The sequence below is a fragment of the Perca flavescens genome, chromosome 2, assembly GCF_004354835.1.
Source record: "Perca flavescens isolate YP-PL-M2 chromosome 2, PFLA_1.0, whole genome shotgun sequence".
In the NCBI taxonomy this organism is placed as follows: Eukaryota; Metazoa; Chordata; class Actinopteri; order Perciformes; family Percidae; genus Perca; species Perca flavescens.
The window spans coordinates 39556757-39576250 of NC_041332.1; the positions used below are offsets into that span (position 1 = coordinate 39556757).

A 19494-nucleotide genomic window follows, 5' to 3' on the forward strand; every position below is an offset into this window, starting at 1 on the left:
AAAGGTAATGTAAGAAAAGCTTCTGACTTGATGTTTTTTTTTAAAAGCAAATACTTTTTGCAATGTATTATGATGGTCAGGTATTTGACAGAAATTGGTTGGCTGAGGGCAGGACAAGTCTGGTGTGATTGCTAAGAAACAATCTCCAAACTCTGCATTAGTTTGTACGTTAAGTACAACTTTTAATAGTGATATGAAATCATTCTGTTTGGATGTTTACTGTTCAGCTGCACGCACACACACGCACACACACACACACACACACACACACACACACACACACACACACACACACACACACACACACACACACACACACACACACACAAATTATGTTTTTTTGAATTTAGAGTGGAACCATATTTACATCTCAGCAATACTTAAGTTGGATTGAGTCTTGTATTGCTGTTTAAGGTGCTTTAACGCTCAGTTCTCAACACTCATTTGTTCACTGGTTGAATTATCTCAGCAGTAACATGCAGGATATTGGCTACTGGCCATGAAGTCCAACATTTCACACTTTTGATGTCATGTCACACCAACAAAAACTCATTTTAAAGCTGTTTTAGAAAAGATTTTTGAATCAAGGCAATATTTTAGCTAGTAGTGCAAGTAACAGATACTCTCTGTTCTCATGATGGAGTGAGAACACATGTTATGCTGAGCATTATAAATGCTGGTCATATTTACTGAAGCCCATCTTCTGTAAAGTACTGCTGGTTCCTTCCATGCGGGCCCTGTGAATCCAGGGCCTGTGGTTGCAGCCTTCCCCCCATGTGGTGTCTCTGGTCTGGACCCGGGCGCCTAGCTGTCTCCCGTCCGTGGCTGGGCCTGGAAGTCTCTTTAGGGCCTGTGGGAAGCTACTACTAACAGACATGCTGTCACCCTCGTAATCGCTTTACTCACAAGCACGCAGACAGAAAGAGCCAGGCAGGCAGGGAGGCAGCCTACACTTCATAAGCCCCCCAAATGCATTTGATTCATTCACCTCTCTCTCTCATTCACACACACCACAGTAGCCTGTCAGGCGACAGTGGTTAGCAGTGTGGGCTTTTAAAGCACCCAGTGACTTTCTTGAACTCTTTTTGTCTCTATTGGACATATCCTTTTGATTCTGACATATTCTGACTCTGGTTTAATGTCCATGACCTGTGTTGTGCTCACAGGAGACTATTTATGTATCATGGCTGAGTTGTAATTTTTGAAGGCTGATTCAAGGTTCATATTACAGTCTGATTTTGTGTGTATCACATGCACTGTACCATGCAAATTAAAGTTGTACCAGGAAAGATTTTTGTGTAAAAATGTATTCCCATCACAAAGCACTGCAGTACAGAAAGATATGTTGTATATATATGTTCTTTGTCTAAGTGACCACCTTGTTTCTGAAAAGAGCACCATGTGTTATACTTTTAAGATTCATTTGAAATGAGTACAGGTTGTTTAGAGTCCCGTAAGACTGGCATAATATAGAAAGTCACTGAGCAGTGTATTTGAATTGATCTAAGTTCTAAGACTGTTAGTTATGCTTACTTTTATTCTGGAAATGAAAGCATGCAGTATACGAGTATGAGAATGAGCTATGTGAAATGTGTGGCTGTGGCTCAGGTGGTAGAGCGGTTGTCTACCAATCAGATGTTGGTGGTTCGATCCCTGGCCCTGCAGTCCCATCTCTAAGTGTCCTTGGGCAAGACAATGAAACCTGAATTGCTCCTAATGCCACTCCATCATTGTGTGAATGTCTATCTGATGAGCAGGTGGCACCATAAAATGCAATCCAGTTATTATGGATTAATATTATTTGAATAATATTGTCAGGCTCTCTTTGATATCAACTTCAGTATCCACAGTTAAAGCTAAACTAATGCATACCAATACATATTAACTTTTGAACTTGAAAAAAAAAAAAAAAGATTAAACATAACTTCGGGCCCCCCTGCAGTAACTCTGAGGACCCTGTGTTGAAGATCTCTGTGTTAGACTAAATTACTTACTTCTGGGATGCAATCACTCTCTCTACGGCAGGCAGTATTACATAAAACTTTAATCTCAACCTACATTGAGACATTTTAACAGAAATGTTGCTAAATTGCAAAACTTGAAGGAACGGCTCAGCTGCATGTTTAGTATGTTTGTGTTTGTGTTTGGCTGAATAGTTTTAATATGGCACCTGCCACTGAGAGCTGAAGAGACACAGACGCATGTGTGTGTGTGTGTGTGTGTGTGTATATATGTGTGTTTGTGAAAGAGAGAGGCTCCTCCTACCCTCTTGGTGTATTTCTTCTTCATCATAGTCCTTTTATCACATCTAACCTTTGACTTTCTCTCATTCAAATGTTCAAATAGAAACCGAGAGAGGACGAGAGACCTGAAAAAAAAATGGGGATGGTAGGGAGGGAGGGAGCAGCAGAGACAGATTATTCAAATCCCTCCCACTCTCCTTCCCCCTTCTCCCCTGCAGCGTCCCTCCCTCTCTCTCTGTGTGTGTGTGTGTGTGTGTGTGTGTGTGTGTGTGTGTGTGTGTACTGGCTTCACAGAGCTTTGGAAACAGCCGAGAAATAGAGGGAGTGTATAGATGCTTGTCTTTGTCCAACCACCTAGCATGTGTGTGCAAGGGAGAGCTACATTTGTAGACACACACATCTCTGTGGTGTGTCAGTGGGACGGATCACTGTGTGTTTTGCGTATAACAGCAAAGATGGACTACTAATCATCACCGCAATGAGGATTGTCTTTCCTCCCTCACACATACAAACACCCAAGTACTGCCTCTCTCGTTCTCTCCATCTTTTATCATTGGATGATTCACTACCACCTGGACGACGGTAAAGCACAAAGCTATTTTTGGCGCCATTTTCTCGTAGTCTATTTGCTCGGCTACAGAAACCAGTTCTCCTTTGTTTTTATTATTTTTGTTTTGCAGCGCCGACTGTTTGGCTTTGAATGGAAGATTTCTGTTTTTGTCTTCTTTATATTGATCTCCATGTGGCTGTCATGGAGATGCAAGGCTTAAGTTCCAGCAGCAACAATCTCCAAGTCTTTTCTTACTTTTTGATGTGGAATTATTTTAAATCAAATTAAAGACGAAAAGAGGAAGATTTTTACTTACCAGACAGTTATTCTTCTAAAAAGAAATGCTTTGGGAGCCTTATAATAAGAAAATAATTTCCTGAAATAGTTGACAACAGTAAACTGGTCAGACAGGCAACACTGGGAATTTGGACCACAAGAAGAAAAAAACTGGATTTCCTGCAGCCCAGGACTGTTTGAGAGTTAGTGGAGCAGAGAAAGCGCTCAAAGTCAAAGTAATTTCTTACACAAAAAGACGACCCAGACTAGAAACATTAGTCTGAAATCAAATCTTGAAGAGTGTTGGAGGACAAACGGAGACAATGTTATGGTCTCCAAGACTGTCGCTGTCCAACTTCCATGTGAAGCTGACGGCCAAAGGACTTTTCCGAAATCTTCAGCTGCTGTCGGGATGCAGGAAAAACACTGTGGTCTTCCATGCAGGTCTGGGTATGCCACTGTCCTTCATGCCCTCCTATCATCCAGCCATTAATTATTTAATTTCTTTTAACACATCCATCTTTTCACAAGTCAATCAACCCATGTTTAATGCCAACAAGTTGATAAATGCAGTGTGTCACAAACCTCCAACCATCTGTGACCGACTCCCATCTTCCATAGCTGCTTTTAGTTTCAGTTTTACACCAACCTACTCATCGATCCATTCATCCATCCATCCATCCATCCATCCATCCATCTGTGATGTTTTATCTTTATTAGCTGTCCATTTTGTGATAAGAAAAACTCTTAGAATTATTGTTTTTGAAATGTAAATATCTAAGCATCACAAGCAGGTGAATGCAAAAAACACCTGGCTGTGCATTGTGTATCTATTTCCTATTACACAATAAAATACTTATTTTGCATATATTGTCTACCAATCACCCTTCCATATTTCATTCCTCTTTCAATCCGTCTTCCTCCTCTTTGACTTTGTCTGATGGGTGAGGTTGCCTTTGAATACCATGTAAAGATCAGCTTTCTTGGCCATTTTTCTTTTTAGCCTAATCTTTAGTCATGAGATGGCAAGCCTGACCCCAGATAAGCCTCAAAGGCCCTTCATCCTCCCACATCACCTCGTCCGGCTCCTCCTGTTTTCCTGCGTGGTTGGCAGCCATTGTTGCCTCCATCTCTCCACCACTGTGGGGGCTTTCAGTATTGTTTATGCCGGTTACCACAGCTGCCACGGATGTATAGGGTTACAATAGGGCCGTCAGTTGTCTTAACACAAGTGTGTTTACACGGGTCTTTGCAAGTGTGTGTGGGTGCTTTCTGCATCAGTGCTTGAGCAGTGGCGTGATGAATAGACGTGGCTGCAGGCTCTTTTTAGCCGTGATATTCATGCTCAGAGAGGCACCAACCACGTGACTCACACACATAAACCAGAAATAGCCACATCTGGCTTTTACTTATTTAGCCATTAAAAGTGCACTCTCTATTTGTGAGAGGCTAGTAACGTCTGGCACAGAGTCAGTCCTCACTGTTAACAGAGTTTATTTATTTTTTACATGAGGTACTGTAGCCATTATACTGCTGGGTTCCTCTGAACATTTGTTGTTTTTGTGGCAGTACAGCTTTTGTGCTTTTTTAAGTGCTATGTGGAAGGTAGTGGTGGGCGGATCGATCCAAATATCGATAATATCAATACGATAATATCTAAGAGGCGACCTGGCTGTTGGTGTCTGTGTAAGTGCCACTGCAGTGCCACTGCTTTTCAAATGCTGCTCCTGTCACAGCGCAGAGCAGGCACACTTTGCTTCTCCTCCCCCCTTTTGTGATATGATGTTGTATCGTCACATTACTCAGCGGCGCCGGGAAAACAAGCAAGCAAGCAGCCAACAACAGCAAGCTGTATAATTTGTTAAAAGGCTGTAAGATACAGCGTTAACAAAAAAAATGTATACAAGTATATGAAAATTCTGTCCTGGGTTTTAAATTATTAATAATCCAAAGGAAAAATCACAAAAACACTGAAGGTCATGAAAACTCAATCAGATTTAGCAATTTGATGATGAATAATCTTATCGGTATCGGTGATACTGGCCCTGTATTTACTTGGTATCGGATCGATACCAAATTTTCACACCACTAGTGGAAGGAAAAAGAGAGGATGTCATTGTAAATAATTTTGGACTTTGGACAATGTTAGCATTATTTTAGCATAGAGTGACGTTTCATGCACAATGTTAGCGCTTTGGCTCCTAAAACTTCACTCTATGCTAACATGATGCTAACATTGTGTCTTGTTAGCATGGCAGGCTAAGTCAATATAGGAGAATGAACTAAAGATAAACATTTAAACCCATCAAAAAAAGCTGCTAGTTTTGTGTGTGTTTTTAGTCTACACAGCATTTTTGGATGGGCGCTCCGGATGGAGGCAAGGTGCTTCTACAAAATAAACTCAGGAAGGAACTTGTTTGTTCAAAAGTTATTTTAGTCGTGCAACAGAAAACTCAGATTGGAAAGATAGTCTAGCTAGCTGTCTGGACTTACCCTGCAGAGATCTGAGGAGCAGTTAACCATATCCACAGGAGTTTAAAATTCCAAACAAAGAAAGCGTAAGGTAACGGACATCCAGCGGAATTTCAATGGACATCCAGCGGAATTTCCGGCGGCATCAGAGCAATCCCGGAAGTGGAACGTCATAGATATAGACTAGAACAGGAACATCTGTGAAAGATAAGATAATCCACCAAAGACACCACATAATTACTGTTATGCATTTTGCTTAGCTTACAAGGAGAAAAGAAGCTAAGCTAACATTTCCCCAGTTGGGCTTCAACAGCTTCTCGTGGATTTTGACTTGTGGTTTTGCCAGTATCATTAGGCCACTGGGCTTACTCTGAAGCATTAATTTGTCTTTGCTAAATTACTCACTAATTCCTTTATCATCTTTGACAAATCATCTTTATCCATTTAAACTATCTATACTGTTTATATATTCAGCAGCATATTATCTACTAATCGCCTCATGTTTTGCAGCCAGTATTTTTCTCATTTGGTTTTTGAACATGCTCCTCCCTGTTCAGCTCAGCCGCACTGCCCTCATTATGTTGCTCTCTCTCAGTTGTACTGTGTGTATTCCTGCTGGCCCATCTGAGCCCAGCTGCACGTGTTTGGCTGCAGTGTTTTCTCAGTCTGAGCTCTACAGACCCACTTCCCTGCTGCTGCCTGCCATCGCCCTGAAATGTAGGTTAGAGCAGGCTTTAGTCATCACATGTGCATATCCACACACACTCAGCACAGACACTCTTCTCCGTCGTGCAAGATTTAATCTGATATGGAGGTTTTTTTCTAATGGGGTGGCAGATGAGGACATTACAGGTTATATCTGTTGAACTGGAATATTCTCCCAAGGCTCAGCAGAGATGTCCAGTATATTTGGTGTGGTTTTTGACTCTACAGTTTCTCTCAATGGTTTGGCTCATCCATCTCCCGTGGTTTGATAGTACTGTAGTTTGCCTGACTGGTTAGATACTCTCCACTGCAGTGCTACTTTGAAGTGTCACCAAAAATATCTTTCCATCAATAGTAGCCTTTTTAAGATGAAGAAAAAACTATTAATCCCTCATAATATAGTATTGGTAAAATAGTGTTTGGTGTCTGCTAATCCCATATTTGGTAACACTTTATTTGAAGAGATGTACATAAGACTGACATAACACCATCATAATTATGACATGACACCTATCATGAACATGAATGAGTCATTTTCCTTGAAAGTGAAACAATTTGGAGCTGTCATGAAGTTTGATTTCATAATTGAATGCTTAAATGACAGTGCCATGAATAATATCCTTGACCTCAAGTAAAGTGGAACCATTTGGACTTGTCATTAAGATGTCATAAAAGTTATAAGCACAGTTTAACAACAGTGCGGTGATTTGATGAATTTTCAACAGATAACGTTTGCATTAGTCTAACATTTATTGTTGCTAAAACTAGCTCAAGGCAGCTGACTACAGTTAGCAGCTACTTTAAAGTTACCGCTAACTGTAGTTTGCTGCCGTTAGCTAGTAAATTCAGTTAGCTGTACAGCTGTCAAATTAGCTGACTCAGCCCAGGGCTGCTAACCCGGAAAGAAAACTGGGTTTGGCTCGGATACAGGGTAGTGTATTCCCTGTTGTAAAACTGGTCTTTGCTGTGTTTGGTTCCATCCATCTAGCCGAGGTCACCGTTAGCTAAAGCTCCGTTAACAGCTAATAGCAAGCAAATTTGATGGTGAAGACATGGCCCGCCCTACTCTGCCTCTGATTGGCCAACCCTGGTATTTTTACCCTAAAGCCGCCTACACATGATAAGCGATTAGCTCTCTGTTAATTGCTAGGTAGGGCGCAGAGCAAAGCACAGAGAGCAAAGCACAGCGCAGGTATTTGTTATCAAGGGTGGCAAGGAATCTATTTCCCATTGCTAGGTAATGACAGCCGTTACGGAAGGACTTGTCGCGTTGCGGATATTGATTAGCGTTTACGTTATGTGTGTGAGTTATGTTATTAGCCAATAGCGCTAAATGTGCGTTAAGATGGGTTTCCACACAGGCAGCAGTTTGGAGCGATTTAATCGGATTCAATTATTTCCGCCATGCTCTTTAGCTAAGTGTCACCAGACTGGGACTAAAAACACGACAGGGAATGCACTAATGTTACCGAGATGGTTTCTTTCCGGGTTTAGCTCTTTGCAGCCCAGGGCTGAGTCAGCTAATTGGACAGCTGTAACGTTACAGCTAACAGAGCTAACTGCAGCTAACTACAGTTAGCAATTACTTTAGCAACAAGTCCAAAACTAAATAAATCAACTCGGTACTGCGTTTACTGTCGTCAAACTGGTCTTATAACTTTTAAGACATCTTAATGACAAGTCTAAATGGTTTCACTTTACTGAAGGTCAAGGATATTATTCATGACACAATTGTAATCTTCTCATGCATTTGCAATCTTCAAATGCAAAAACCAAGCACTTAATGAAAGTTTAATGTAATGTTAAAACATCAAGCTAATAGTTTCTTACAGTTTGATAATTGGGCCTTCCATGTTTTGTTGTCTAGGTTAATGTCAATTTGTCATAACAAAAACATTGACAGGTTATATTGTCTTGCTTAATGTCAATAACACAGAGATTGTTGGGTAACACTTTACTTGCAGGTATCTACATAAGAGTGACATGAAACTGTCAATCGACGGCCGTCAGCACAAAAAATAGTCTAATAAAGCGATATTAACAGCCAACAGCAGGGGGCGCTAATAGGATCACTTATATGCTACCTGTAAAAATAAAACTGAAGAAGAAGAGTAGGCCTACATTATTAGACGTGAGTTAATTTCAAGTGCCAGGAGCTGGACACATTATAATAGGCTGCCTTTATCCCTATCTTAGCGAATTGCATAGTCAGCTATCAACATAGTGGTACATTATGATTATGAAAATTATCGTGCCATTTTAGTGCTGTCAAATAATTTCTGTTAAGGTTAATTTGAAACATTAAATGCATTAGAAATTCATCGCGGGTTGAACGCGAATTCACTTTGTTGTATATGAGAGGTTGTAGTGAGCTCACTTTTGCTGCTAGGATAAAGACTATGGTATTGAATTAAACGGGAAAACATCAGGCATACCACTCCAAATGTGCTAACAAACAGGGAAGGGGGCTAAATAATTCTAACACAATAAAATCCTAGCTTGCACTTTCTGATCAGAGTGCAGTTTTTCCTTGTCTTTCATATTTGCGTTTACTATTGTGGAACTGGCAAAGACCTGGTGGTTGTTTGTGAAAGCTTCACAGACAAAATTGATAAGGCGTAGTCATTTTCATCATTTCACAGCCTTAATATGAATCAAAAGTGTAATATGACATTGACAAAATATTAAATAGGTTATTCAATGCTAATTCTTTAACACAAAGCAGCACATATTATATACATTTACATTATATTTGAATAGTTGTTATTGTATATAGTAACTAACACTATCAGTGTAGTTTTGGTATAGGCCTACAATATATCTAACCCCCATGTTCAGGTACAGCAAGTAGCCTACTTTATCTCTGAAAGTGTTATACTGAAGTGTAATACTCAAGTTTGTGTAATTTGGGGTTTCTGTAGCAGTGACATTTCATTATTTGTATTTTATTTTCAATGCAGATGTATTGGCATTGTACATTTTTTGTTTTTATTTGAAGGCTGCGACTTCATTAATAAACACCACCCATGGCGGCAATAGCAGGTTTGACTTTGCTAGAAATTGCAGTAGACACGTTTTAAAACCTGAGAACATTCAATCACTACTTGTAGCACTTATCTTCTACCACCAGTAACAATACATCATACAAACATACTCAAAATTGCCTCTTTTTGCAGCCTTTTTAAAATTCAGTGTATGATTATTTGCATAAATATACTTTAGGTCGCAGTATACGCAGTTAGGTCCATCTGTTTGTCTGTGGTCAGTGCCTCTACTGAAGGTTTTCTGTCTCTACTGCCTTCACAATCTTTTTATAGAACTGATTGATCTGACACATGTGGACCGAGGGTAAAAACATAAAGCCGTCCGTCTTTCTGTCATTACACTAGGTGACATGATTGACAAATGACAAAAAGTGGACATACAGTATTACACTTGCAAACATTGACTCTCCAGTGTTTCCTTTTTTTAGCAGTGGGGGCAGGTCTTAATTTAAATTTGCAAGACCAGGCTTAAAATGAATTGACAACATAAGTTATACGTCTTACAGTTCTCAAGGATGTACACCCACAATCTCAACTGGCTAGTTATCCTTGTGTGTCCGCGCTATTCTCCAACATGCACTCTAACAATGCAGCCCTATTTCTGATACCGTGGGGGGAAGAAATGTTGCCGTGGGGGGCCGCCACGGTCAAATCAACATAGAGGAAACACTGCACTCTGCACACTTGTTTCTGTACGTGATAGCAGATCATTAGTAAACTCCTGATGTTTCCAGCCCTGCAGTCTTTCATTACTTGCTATGTTTGCACATTTACGTTCCTCAAGACAACCTGAAGCAACCATGCCCATCAGTGGACAGATGATTTGTGCATCCTAAAAAAAAACTAAATCAGTGCATGTTTTTTCACAGTTCACACTTTGGCCCTCCTTATTAACCCCCAACAATCCCCAACAACACCATTATGGTTATGTGTTCAATATTTTATCATCTTAGTTTAAAGTATACGAACAGGTTTATATACTTAATGTGGTTCATTATAGGATGGCAATTTAAGCTCTGGGAAAAATCCAAGCCAGGGAAGTCAAAGGGCAAATCCGATCTAAATTCAAATCACCAATCTACATCCTAATCGAGGCTCTGTTGGAACCAGCCTCAGGGCTCGACATTAAGGCTTGTCCACTTGTCTGGCACAAGTGGATTTTTTGTAGGGCAAGTGGAAGAGAAATTGACTTGCCCCACCGGACAAGTTAATACTCAAACAAAATAAAATGCCATGTTACTTCACATTATGTGCCACTCATTACGTCTATGTTACCGGTTTGCAACAAATACATTTTTTTTTCCCACAATCAGCAGGTCAGCGGACCGCTACCGTTAGACCCAGCCCGCTGTTCATCTCATTCTCTGTAAGCAATGCAGCATGAAAGCATGGCGAGCCAGCTGGTGTTAGTTGGCTAACATTAGCTTGCTAACTCCACCTTAACGTTACCTCCTCGCCACATCGTTCACAGAAAACGAGCCGAATACTGTTGTCACTCGTGGAAATAGCAGTGTGCGTTGTGTGGATGAAGCATGAAGTAAAAATTTGACTCATTTAGCGGCTCTCTGCCTCGTAGCGTTACTACTCCTGCTCGTTTGTCAGTTATTGTAAAACTTCAGCTCTGCGACTTGCCGGATAAAATATCAGCTATAAATCAACTGTAAAGTAGCTACACCTTTTAGAGGTGCATTTTTTGAAATATGTTAGGTCCATATGTGTTTGTTTTATGTTGTGAATGTGTAAATGAACTGCAACCTCCTCAACCTGCAACCTTGTCAGCTCTAGCCACTGGAAAGAAATAAGCAGAGAAATCAGGCCAATTACAAAAGCTGGTCAGTCTGACATCATATTGCCTGAGCTCATTACTATTCATTAGCTTAAAAAATGTTAGAGTTCATGGAAGAACTTCAGACATTACCACAAAGTAATGAAATACGTGTGACAGGGCACCTTTAAAGGATCCCTTGGTAAATCAGCCTCTGCTGGGTAGAAAGTGAAATTGTATAAAAAAAACATTTAGTGGCAAAATCTACTAAATTTAATTTTGTAGTTATGTCTACAAAATTATTTTAGATATAGTATAAGTTCAAGTCACCACTACTTCTGATCAAAATATTGACTTAGTATCTCAGAATATAAACTAAGAATCTCAAAGTAATGAGAACATTTAAAATATTGATTTATAATCTCAATATATTGGCTTAGTATCTCAATATATTGATTTATCTCCAAATGCTGACTTAGTATCTCAATATATTGACTTAATAGCTCAAAATATTGGATCAGTAGCTCAATATATCCATCCATCCATCCATCTTCGTCCGCTTATCCGGTGTCGGGTTGCGGTGGGAGCAGCTCAATATATTAATTTAGTAACTCAGAATATTGACTAAGAATCTCAAAGCAATGAGAACATTTAAAATATTGACTTACAATCTCAATATATTGACTCAATATCTCAAAGTATCTCAATATATTGACTTAGTAACTTAGAATATTGACTAGGAATCTGAAAGTAATGAAAAACTTTAAAATATTCACTTAGAATGTCAGTATATTAACTTCTGCACACTGGCATGCAAAGTTTGTATTAGGGAGTTTGGAGATCCTTTTTTCTTGTTGAATGGGAAATCTATTCTTGGGACACTTTTGTTTCTACTGTCATTGAAAGCATCCAAACACTATCAGCATTAACTGATAGTGTTTGGATGCTTTCAATGGTTTGTTCAAATTCTGCATTAGCAAAACACAAAAAAAATGATAAAATGATAACTCTTTACCTAGACAAGTGACTTTTGTTCATGGACAAGTGAGACGTAAATGTACTTGTCCAAAGGACAAGTGCCTCAAAAAGTCAAGCCCTGTGCCTCTTCATAAAGTGGGATAAGATTGTATCCATTTGAATAATGTGAATATAGCAGATTAAGGAGATTAGGGTTTCTACAACTACCTGTAGTGTATGTGTGGTGAGCTGTCCCTGTTTTCCCTGCTTTGCTGGCACACTTCTTTGTCTTGCAAACACACATACAGAATAATCCCACCCTAATCTGTCTGAGTCTGTGTTCAGCATCATGTGGCCGCACAGTAAACTCAGTTGTCTGTCTCCACTGGCTCTGTTTATGGGGGGTTTGTCTGTTTTAATGAGGGAGTTTATGAAAGATAGGCCCACAACATGTCACCCAGAGCCAGCTCTACTGTTAGGATGAGTGTTGACTCTGTGATCTGTTAAAAATTATAATTTGAGTTGATTTCATCCTGTTTGACCGTAGACTAGAAATCTAAAATGGGATTTGGTGTCATCCCCATCACACAACATGGCAATCTGCCAAAACTGTGTATTAGTCATATGTGTGGTTAGATGAACACTTCCACACAAGTGAAGAAACTTGTTCAGGAAGCTTTGTCAACTTTTTCATGAAAGTACAGTAATTTAACAGGCGATTGAACACAATACAGCTATTTTATAGAGATGACATGACACAGTTGATGTAGTTGTGCAACAACTGGACACAAAGCCCCCACTACTCCTCCTCCTCCTCCTCCTCCTCCTCCACCTTTTTCATTTTTCTATTCCCCAACTCCAGTCCCTCACCAGTTTTTCCGTACTGGTAACTGATGTTCTGAGTAAACACACAGCAGACGGTCCTCCTGCTGAGTGATCATGAGACTGGTACAAATAAGATGGCCGACATATTCCAACATTTTAAATACATCACATTATCATATAACTATAGACCAATATTGAAACTCAGCATTTAAAAAAAAAAAAAACAGCCAACATTTATTATGCAGCTCCAACAATTCATATGATGATTCTCTATTTTATCATGTGTTATGAAGTGGAGGTCATCTTAATGTGTACTGAAGGAGATTCTCATGACACAGCAAGGATTTACTTCTGTGACGTGATGTGCATGCTAACAGTCTTGTTTCCCTCTCAGTCTGGGCTCAGCAGCTCTGCATGACTGCCTGGCAGATTCCAGGTACAAATCATCATCTAACACGCACGCACGCATGCGCACGCACACGCCGCGCACACACACACACACACACACACACACAAACTCTTACTGTTTTATCAACTGTAATTCAGCCTTGCAAGTGTCAGATTCACATCATATTAATTCATACCTTACTTTTATTCTGCAACTTTCAATTGAAGACAGAAATGAAACAAATATGTGTAGAGCACTTATATCCATTATGAACGTTTACTTATGTCACTGGAGTTTTCATGATAGTTTTTTCTCCTAAAACTTGTTTTGTTGATTTTAAAACAAGTACTTTAAACGCAGAGAAAAGGAAATACTCATCCCAGCATTGGATAATTTTGCATTTCACTAATTATAGGACAGAATAGAGCAACACATTATCCAAGGTGTTTATTGTCATTCAGTGTTTGGCATATTTTATTCTTTCATCTGTGGCAAACAGAAGTGGAACCTTGTAATTAGGGTGTCACAATTAGATAAATTGAAAGATGTATCTAAAATCGTCGATTCCCCCAGTATTTTTTCTCTCTCCACCTCTGCCTACTGGCGCACATCCGGAGAAAAACAAAACAACAGGATAGCTTACCAGCTGGTAGCATGCAGCTAAAGACACAGGGTAACGTAAGCTTAGCAGTAGCCTGCAGCTGCCCTTTTCCAGACACCATGACCACTGTCCGGAGTCGGGATGACGGAGAAACAACATGACTGGAAAATCCTCCTGCTTCCCTGAAGTTACCAGTGTGGCAACATTTTGCCTTCCCCGTTATTTACTTATGGAAACAAGCAACAAAAGGTCAAGCCTGCTGGAAAGAAAATGTTTGAATCGAAATGGAAGCGAATTGTGACATTAAAATCAAAAGTCAAATCGAAGAATGAAGAATCGTGACACCCCTAAATATAATGCACTTGCTGTCCAATTTAAAGCAGTGACAGCATTGGACAGTGTCAAGGTATACAACAGTGTTACAGTAAGTGTACAATGTGGAGGATGTGGATGTTGAGAATGAGGATTTTTTACATTTTGATGTTAGTTTAAACAGACTGTTGGTAAATGAGTATCTTCCCCTTCATCGTAATTCATAAAAGCATAGGAATATAAACATAATGAACACATAATGAACATAAAAGTATAACTCTGTGTGTGTGTGTGTGTGTGTGTGTGTGTGTGTGTGTGTGTGTGTGTGTGTGTGTGTGTGTGTGTATAATGTGCAGTCTGTTTTAGTGTCAGTGTACTGTATCCCTCTCACACTAACTTGCAATAATCATTGTGGCAGCATTGCATCCAGCACAACAGCATTTATTTTCACTAATACAATACATTCACAATACATATCAGTGTTCAACTGGTCTGCAGTATGTTTACAGCTTATATAAACCTGGATGAGACTGTCTGTACGTGTGTTTCTATCCAGCTCTCATGTGAATTTTGGCTCTGTGACACAGTAAAAAACTGCTATTTTCATGTGACCAGGTTGGACACCTGTATGTCGGAGAAACTGATTTTCTGTTTTAAACAGTGAACATCTAAAAGGCACAGTTATTATGCAATATTATTTTGACTGTTTATCCAATGTGTGCAATTTCATATGAGGCATACATTAATATAAGATGTTTCACCTCCGAGTCTCCTTCATATTCCTACACCCACCATTATTTTCCCTACACTGAATTATTGATCAGAGCGATGTGTCCTGCTGATATTGGTGTTGAGATGGTAAATATTTATCAGATCTGAACATTGATCAGGTGAAAGTGAAACACACCTGCTGTGTTTTAATGATGATTCCGGAGCTTTAGTGTTCGCAGTATGATTTATCAAGCTGTGGGTTGTTGTAATTGAAGTTAAGGGTAGTACAAAGTCAAACATACACACAAAGGAAGTGTCATGTCTCCTGCTTGCCCTTTAGTGTCTGACTGTAAGAAAGCAGCAGCAGGTTAATATACTTTAGAGTGATGTTTACCTTGATGTTAGCTGCTGCTGAAGGTGACTCATTGATTTAAAGCGAGTCAGCTTTTAATTCAACTGTTGCTCAAATGTCAGTGTGCGCTAACGATTTTCTCTTCCCTCTAATCGCTGTCATTCTGAAGTGTTTAGCAGTCCAATCCATTTTAAATTATGTTCAACCTTTTTTGTTCCTTACCACGTGCTCTGATGACAGCTCTGGTTGAGCATGTTCTGCTGCCAGTAGGTGGCAGTATCTTTAAGGAAGTCACTACTAGCCTCGGGACCTGAGTCTGAGCCAGCAAACTGACTTACAGCATACAGGCCTATTTATTTGAGTTCAGTAGAATTTGGATTAGATTTTAAATTGGGTTAATCATTTTTTAACTTAATAAGGATAAAACATGACTTGTACCCAGTGATTCTCTCGATTGAAATCTCAGTCAGTCAGTGACAGTTTCAGCTAAGACTAATTGCATTTGGCACTTGATGAAAATTATATTTCAATTAGTCCCAGGACTCAGAAATAATATTCATCTTCAAAGCATAAAATTCCAGACAACACCACAACACTCATCCTGCAGGTTGTATTGGCCCAAAGGCTGCATGTCTGCATAGGAAACCTCTGTGATATCAACAGTCTGCTGGTTCATATTGAATTATTTAGAGGCTTTTTACACCTCATGTCTTTTTAGCAAGTGTGATTTGGGAGGAAGCCCAGCTGTCGGTGGCTGAGGAGAGCCTCCATTGTAGCTCTCTCTATAAGTGTGATTTTTGATGATTGTCAGTCTGTGACATCTGTCAAATATTTGATTACTGACAGTGGTGGTAGTAGTCACCACCGTGCTGACTTTCTTTGTAGCATTAGGCCACTTCACTATCACTTTGTCATAAAAGAGAGATTGAGATAAAATCTCACTTTGATACTGTGAGAAATATAAGGATTTCAGAGAGGTTTTCTTTGAAAATAATAATATATATAATATATATATAGAGAGAAAAATCAATGTGCAATTTTAGCTGCAAAGTATGTTGTCTGTTACAATATGTGCCTTGTATAAAATCGAATTCTTTAATAATAATAATAATAATAATTAATAATAATAATATATAATATATAATTTAGCTTTAGCAATAATGTAATTTGGACATTAATGGAGAGAGAGAGAGAGAGAGAGAGAGAGAGAGAGAGAGAGAGAGAGAGAGTTTGATGCTTTGTCAGAATCGTTATTGAAGATTCTATGCCGATAAAGCCCCTTTGAATTGAGAGAGAGAAAGAGAAATGTCTCTCTGTCTCTTTAATTGCGTTGTCTCTGGTAATGCATTCCTTAATGCACACCCATGGCCCATCTCTCACACACACACACACACACACACACTGGCCATCATTACCACACAATCCCATGATGCATCTGTGTCAGCCTTGACCAGTCAGGGCGTATTCTCATTTAACAGATGAAAGCAAATGTACGAGACGAGTGTGTGTGTGTGGGGGCAGGATTTTTATTTTTCTGTGTTTGGGTGTTGTGGTGGTTGTGTTTAGACCCCAGATTGACCCATATGTGCATGTGTTGATTTGCTTCTTCTGTTTTCTTAAGTTTACTTTTCACACATCCGTTGTTATTCTATTCAGAGGATGAAAGAGTTTGTAGTTTTAGCTCAGACCCTGCTGTGGTTGATACTTTACACTTTGGCTGAGTGAGTATTCTGTGTGTTTTGGGAGTAAGTGGATACCATGTTGAATGTTGCACCTTCCACCCACACACTAAGAGGTCGCCGTTCTCTTGCAGTGGACAAAAACAAGCCTCGGGAGGCGCCAGCAAGACCAACAAACACCAACAGCAGCTCACAGGTAGTAGCACCTGGAGGAGGAAACAGCCAGAAAAAGCACCAACCTCCACCTGACCTGGTATGTCCTTTTCTTTTTTAGGTTTTGAGCTTTAAGATGCAAATTCAGCTCAGTCATGGGCAAGATACTACATCAGTGACCATTACTTAGCAAGATCTGATTGAGAAAAAAAAAGGTTCTGAAAAAAGTTCTCTGCGCTTCTGCAGACCACAACAATCTGGTGCAGCCAAGGCAGGACACAACAGCACAAAATAGCAAAAAATTGCCGATGCAACACAGTTGTCTTCTTACTTGATGGTTTTATTTATTAAGGTGCATAACAGTGACTAATGTTTCGATGTAAGATTACATCTTCATCAGAGTCAGTGCACCTTTGTTTCTTTGTTGTTGATCCAGGAATAATAATTCAACACAAATATCCTACCTATAGAAATAAATCTTTATGATCCTACCAAAACGTTGTAGGCTAATGTTGCATGTGTGTGAATCAGAGAAAATAAACAATACTGATGGTTTCTTAAATTATATCAAATAAGATGAAACAAGATGACTAGATGGTGGTTAAAAAACTGTTTGGTCTCAACTAAAGCTAGGACTTCCAAAAAACCCTCCACCCGTGTTTCCAACTTCCCTTTATCAATTATACCATACCCACAATTACTATGGTGTGGCCGATTTGCCAATCAGTGGCCTAACTGTCAATCAAAATCAGTGGATCAGAACTATAACCAAAATATGGGAAGTCTTAAAATAATAACTATTGTTCTTTAAATATACACAAAAACGGCTTTTTTGGCTACTACAGTGGTAATCCACAAGATCTTTATATCTGTGGTGTTTCTGCACTTGGAGTTTGTCTACTTGTTCTAAGAATTCCTGTTTCATGTGTCATCTTCTCATGTTAACAAAAGAGTTAGGAAGACTTTATCTCTTTAATGTGATTCAACATTTTAAAACGGTGACTCTTCTTTACTAATTGCTAGTGTTTGGACTCAAGTCTTTTAAGACTTTTAAACATTTGAGGTGTTTTTTTTTACCTATTGAGCTAAAATCTTTCCCTAAAATTGTGTATGTTGTTTTTTATTGCTAGGTACCAGAGGTGGTGAATGCTAATGCAGCAGTGGCAGCAGTTGTCCAAGTGCCAGAAACAGACACCACCAACACTGGGTCAGGCACCACTGGAGCATCTGGTCTTGGATTTAAAGCCAAAACCGGGTCAAGATCCAGCCCCAAAACAGGATCCCGCCTACATAATGCATCCAAGCCTGGCACAGCCGGGACTGTTGTGGCAGACCGGATGGTCACTGCTAAACAGAACCAGAACCAGAAAGAGCAGGCAGAGAAGAAGAACCAGGCCATCAACCAGCTGAGAAATATGCTCGTCCAGGGGAATAAGAGAGTGGAGGCTCTGGCTACAGTCATCCAGCATCTCTTCACTGAGGTACTGACTTATTTCTATGTTTACAAAGCATTGAGCATATACTCAAACTACCTGCTGTTTTTTTTTCACTGCATTAAAAACAGAGGGTGTGACAAATGTTTTACACATCGTTATATTAGCCTCAATTTTAAATAATACAGAGAAGGAGCACACTGTATGGTTGTTTGACAAACCACTGCTGATGTTGGTGATAATGTTTTGGTATTTAGGAAAGCTTGAAGAAGTACTATAAATGCAGTTTTCAGGAGTGTTGGCAAGAAAGGCCACGCAGGAATCAGCCCACACTGCAAATATTGCCAGACAGGGACTTTCTTTGATGAAAGAAAACAATGGAGTTCCTACCTCCCATGACAGATATGATTTGTAAAATCTAGATTTGACATATTGGGGATAATGAGAGGTTAACACTATGAATGTTGTAAGACTTTGTTAAAGACAACAGTGACTCCACTCAGCTTGTTAGCTAGCATAGAGTTAGCTAACATTAGTATCTGGACAGCTACAGTATTCACTGTCCTGTCTAAGCATGTCTGGTTTGCACACAAATATACAACCTCTCATTTTGTTAGGTAGTGCCTCCAAAATCATTTTGATCTTAACTGTGACCTATGTCAGCTTTCAAAAAATTGTGCTCATTGTTTATGTCATTTCTCACTTGGCTTCCAGGAAGCACGATTGTTTACGTCTTAATATTTAGAATATAAAAAATGTCTTTTTGTCTAATGTGGCTGTACAGTAGGTTCAGTCTTATTAGGGCCAGAGCGCTGACAGCTGCGAAGGCCCTATTGAAACTGAAGGAATTATTATTATTATTATGGCAAATGAATCACCTTTTTGAGGTGCTTAACATACGTATTTTATAAATACCCTTTAAATACGTACCTATTAAATACGTACGTATTTTAAGGGTTTCGGGAATAGGCGCACAAAAATGGCTCGCTAGCGCCCCTACAAAGAAAAAAAATTGACGTTAACGATGA

At 39.5% G+C, this 19494-nt stretch overlaps 1 protein-coding gene across 2 annotated transcripts in view; it reads left to right on the forward strand.

The window, feature by feature from the left end:
• The window catches only part of LOC114567096 (microtubule-associated tumor suppressor candidate 2 homolog), a 90213-nt gene that overhangs the window by 46104 nt on the left and 24615 nt on the right, over positions 1 to 19494 (forward strand). For both annotated transcript variants that reach the window (XM_028596002.1, XM_028596012.1), the window contains exons 8-9: positions 17015 to 17133; positions 18164 to 18514. In XM_028596002.1, the coding sequence (XP_028451803.1) occupies positions 17015 to 17133; positions 18164 to 18514 (470 nt within the window). The remainder of the gene's footprint in view (positions 1 to 17014; positions 17134 to 18163; positions 18515 to 19494) is intronic.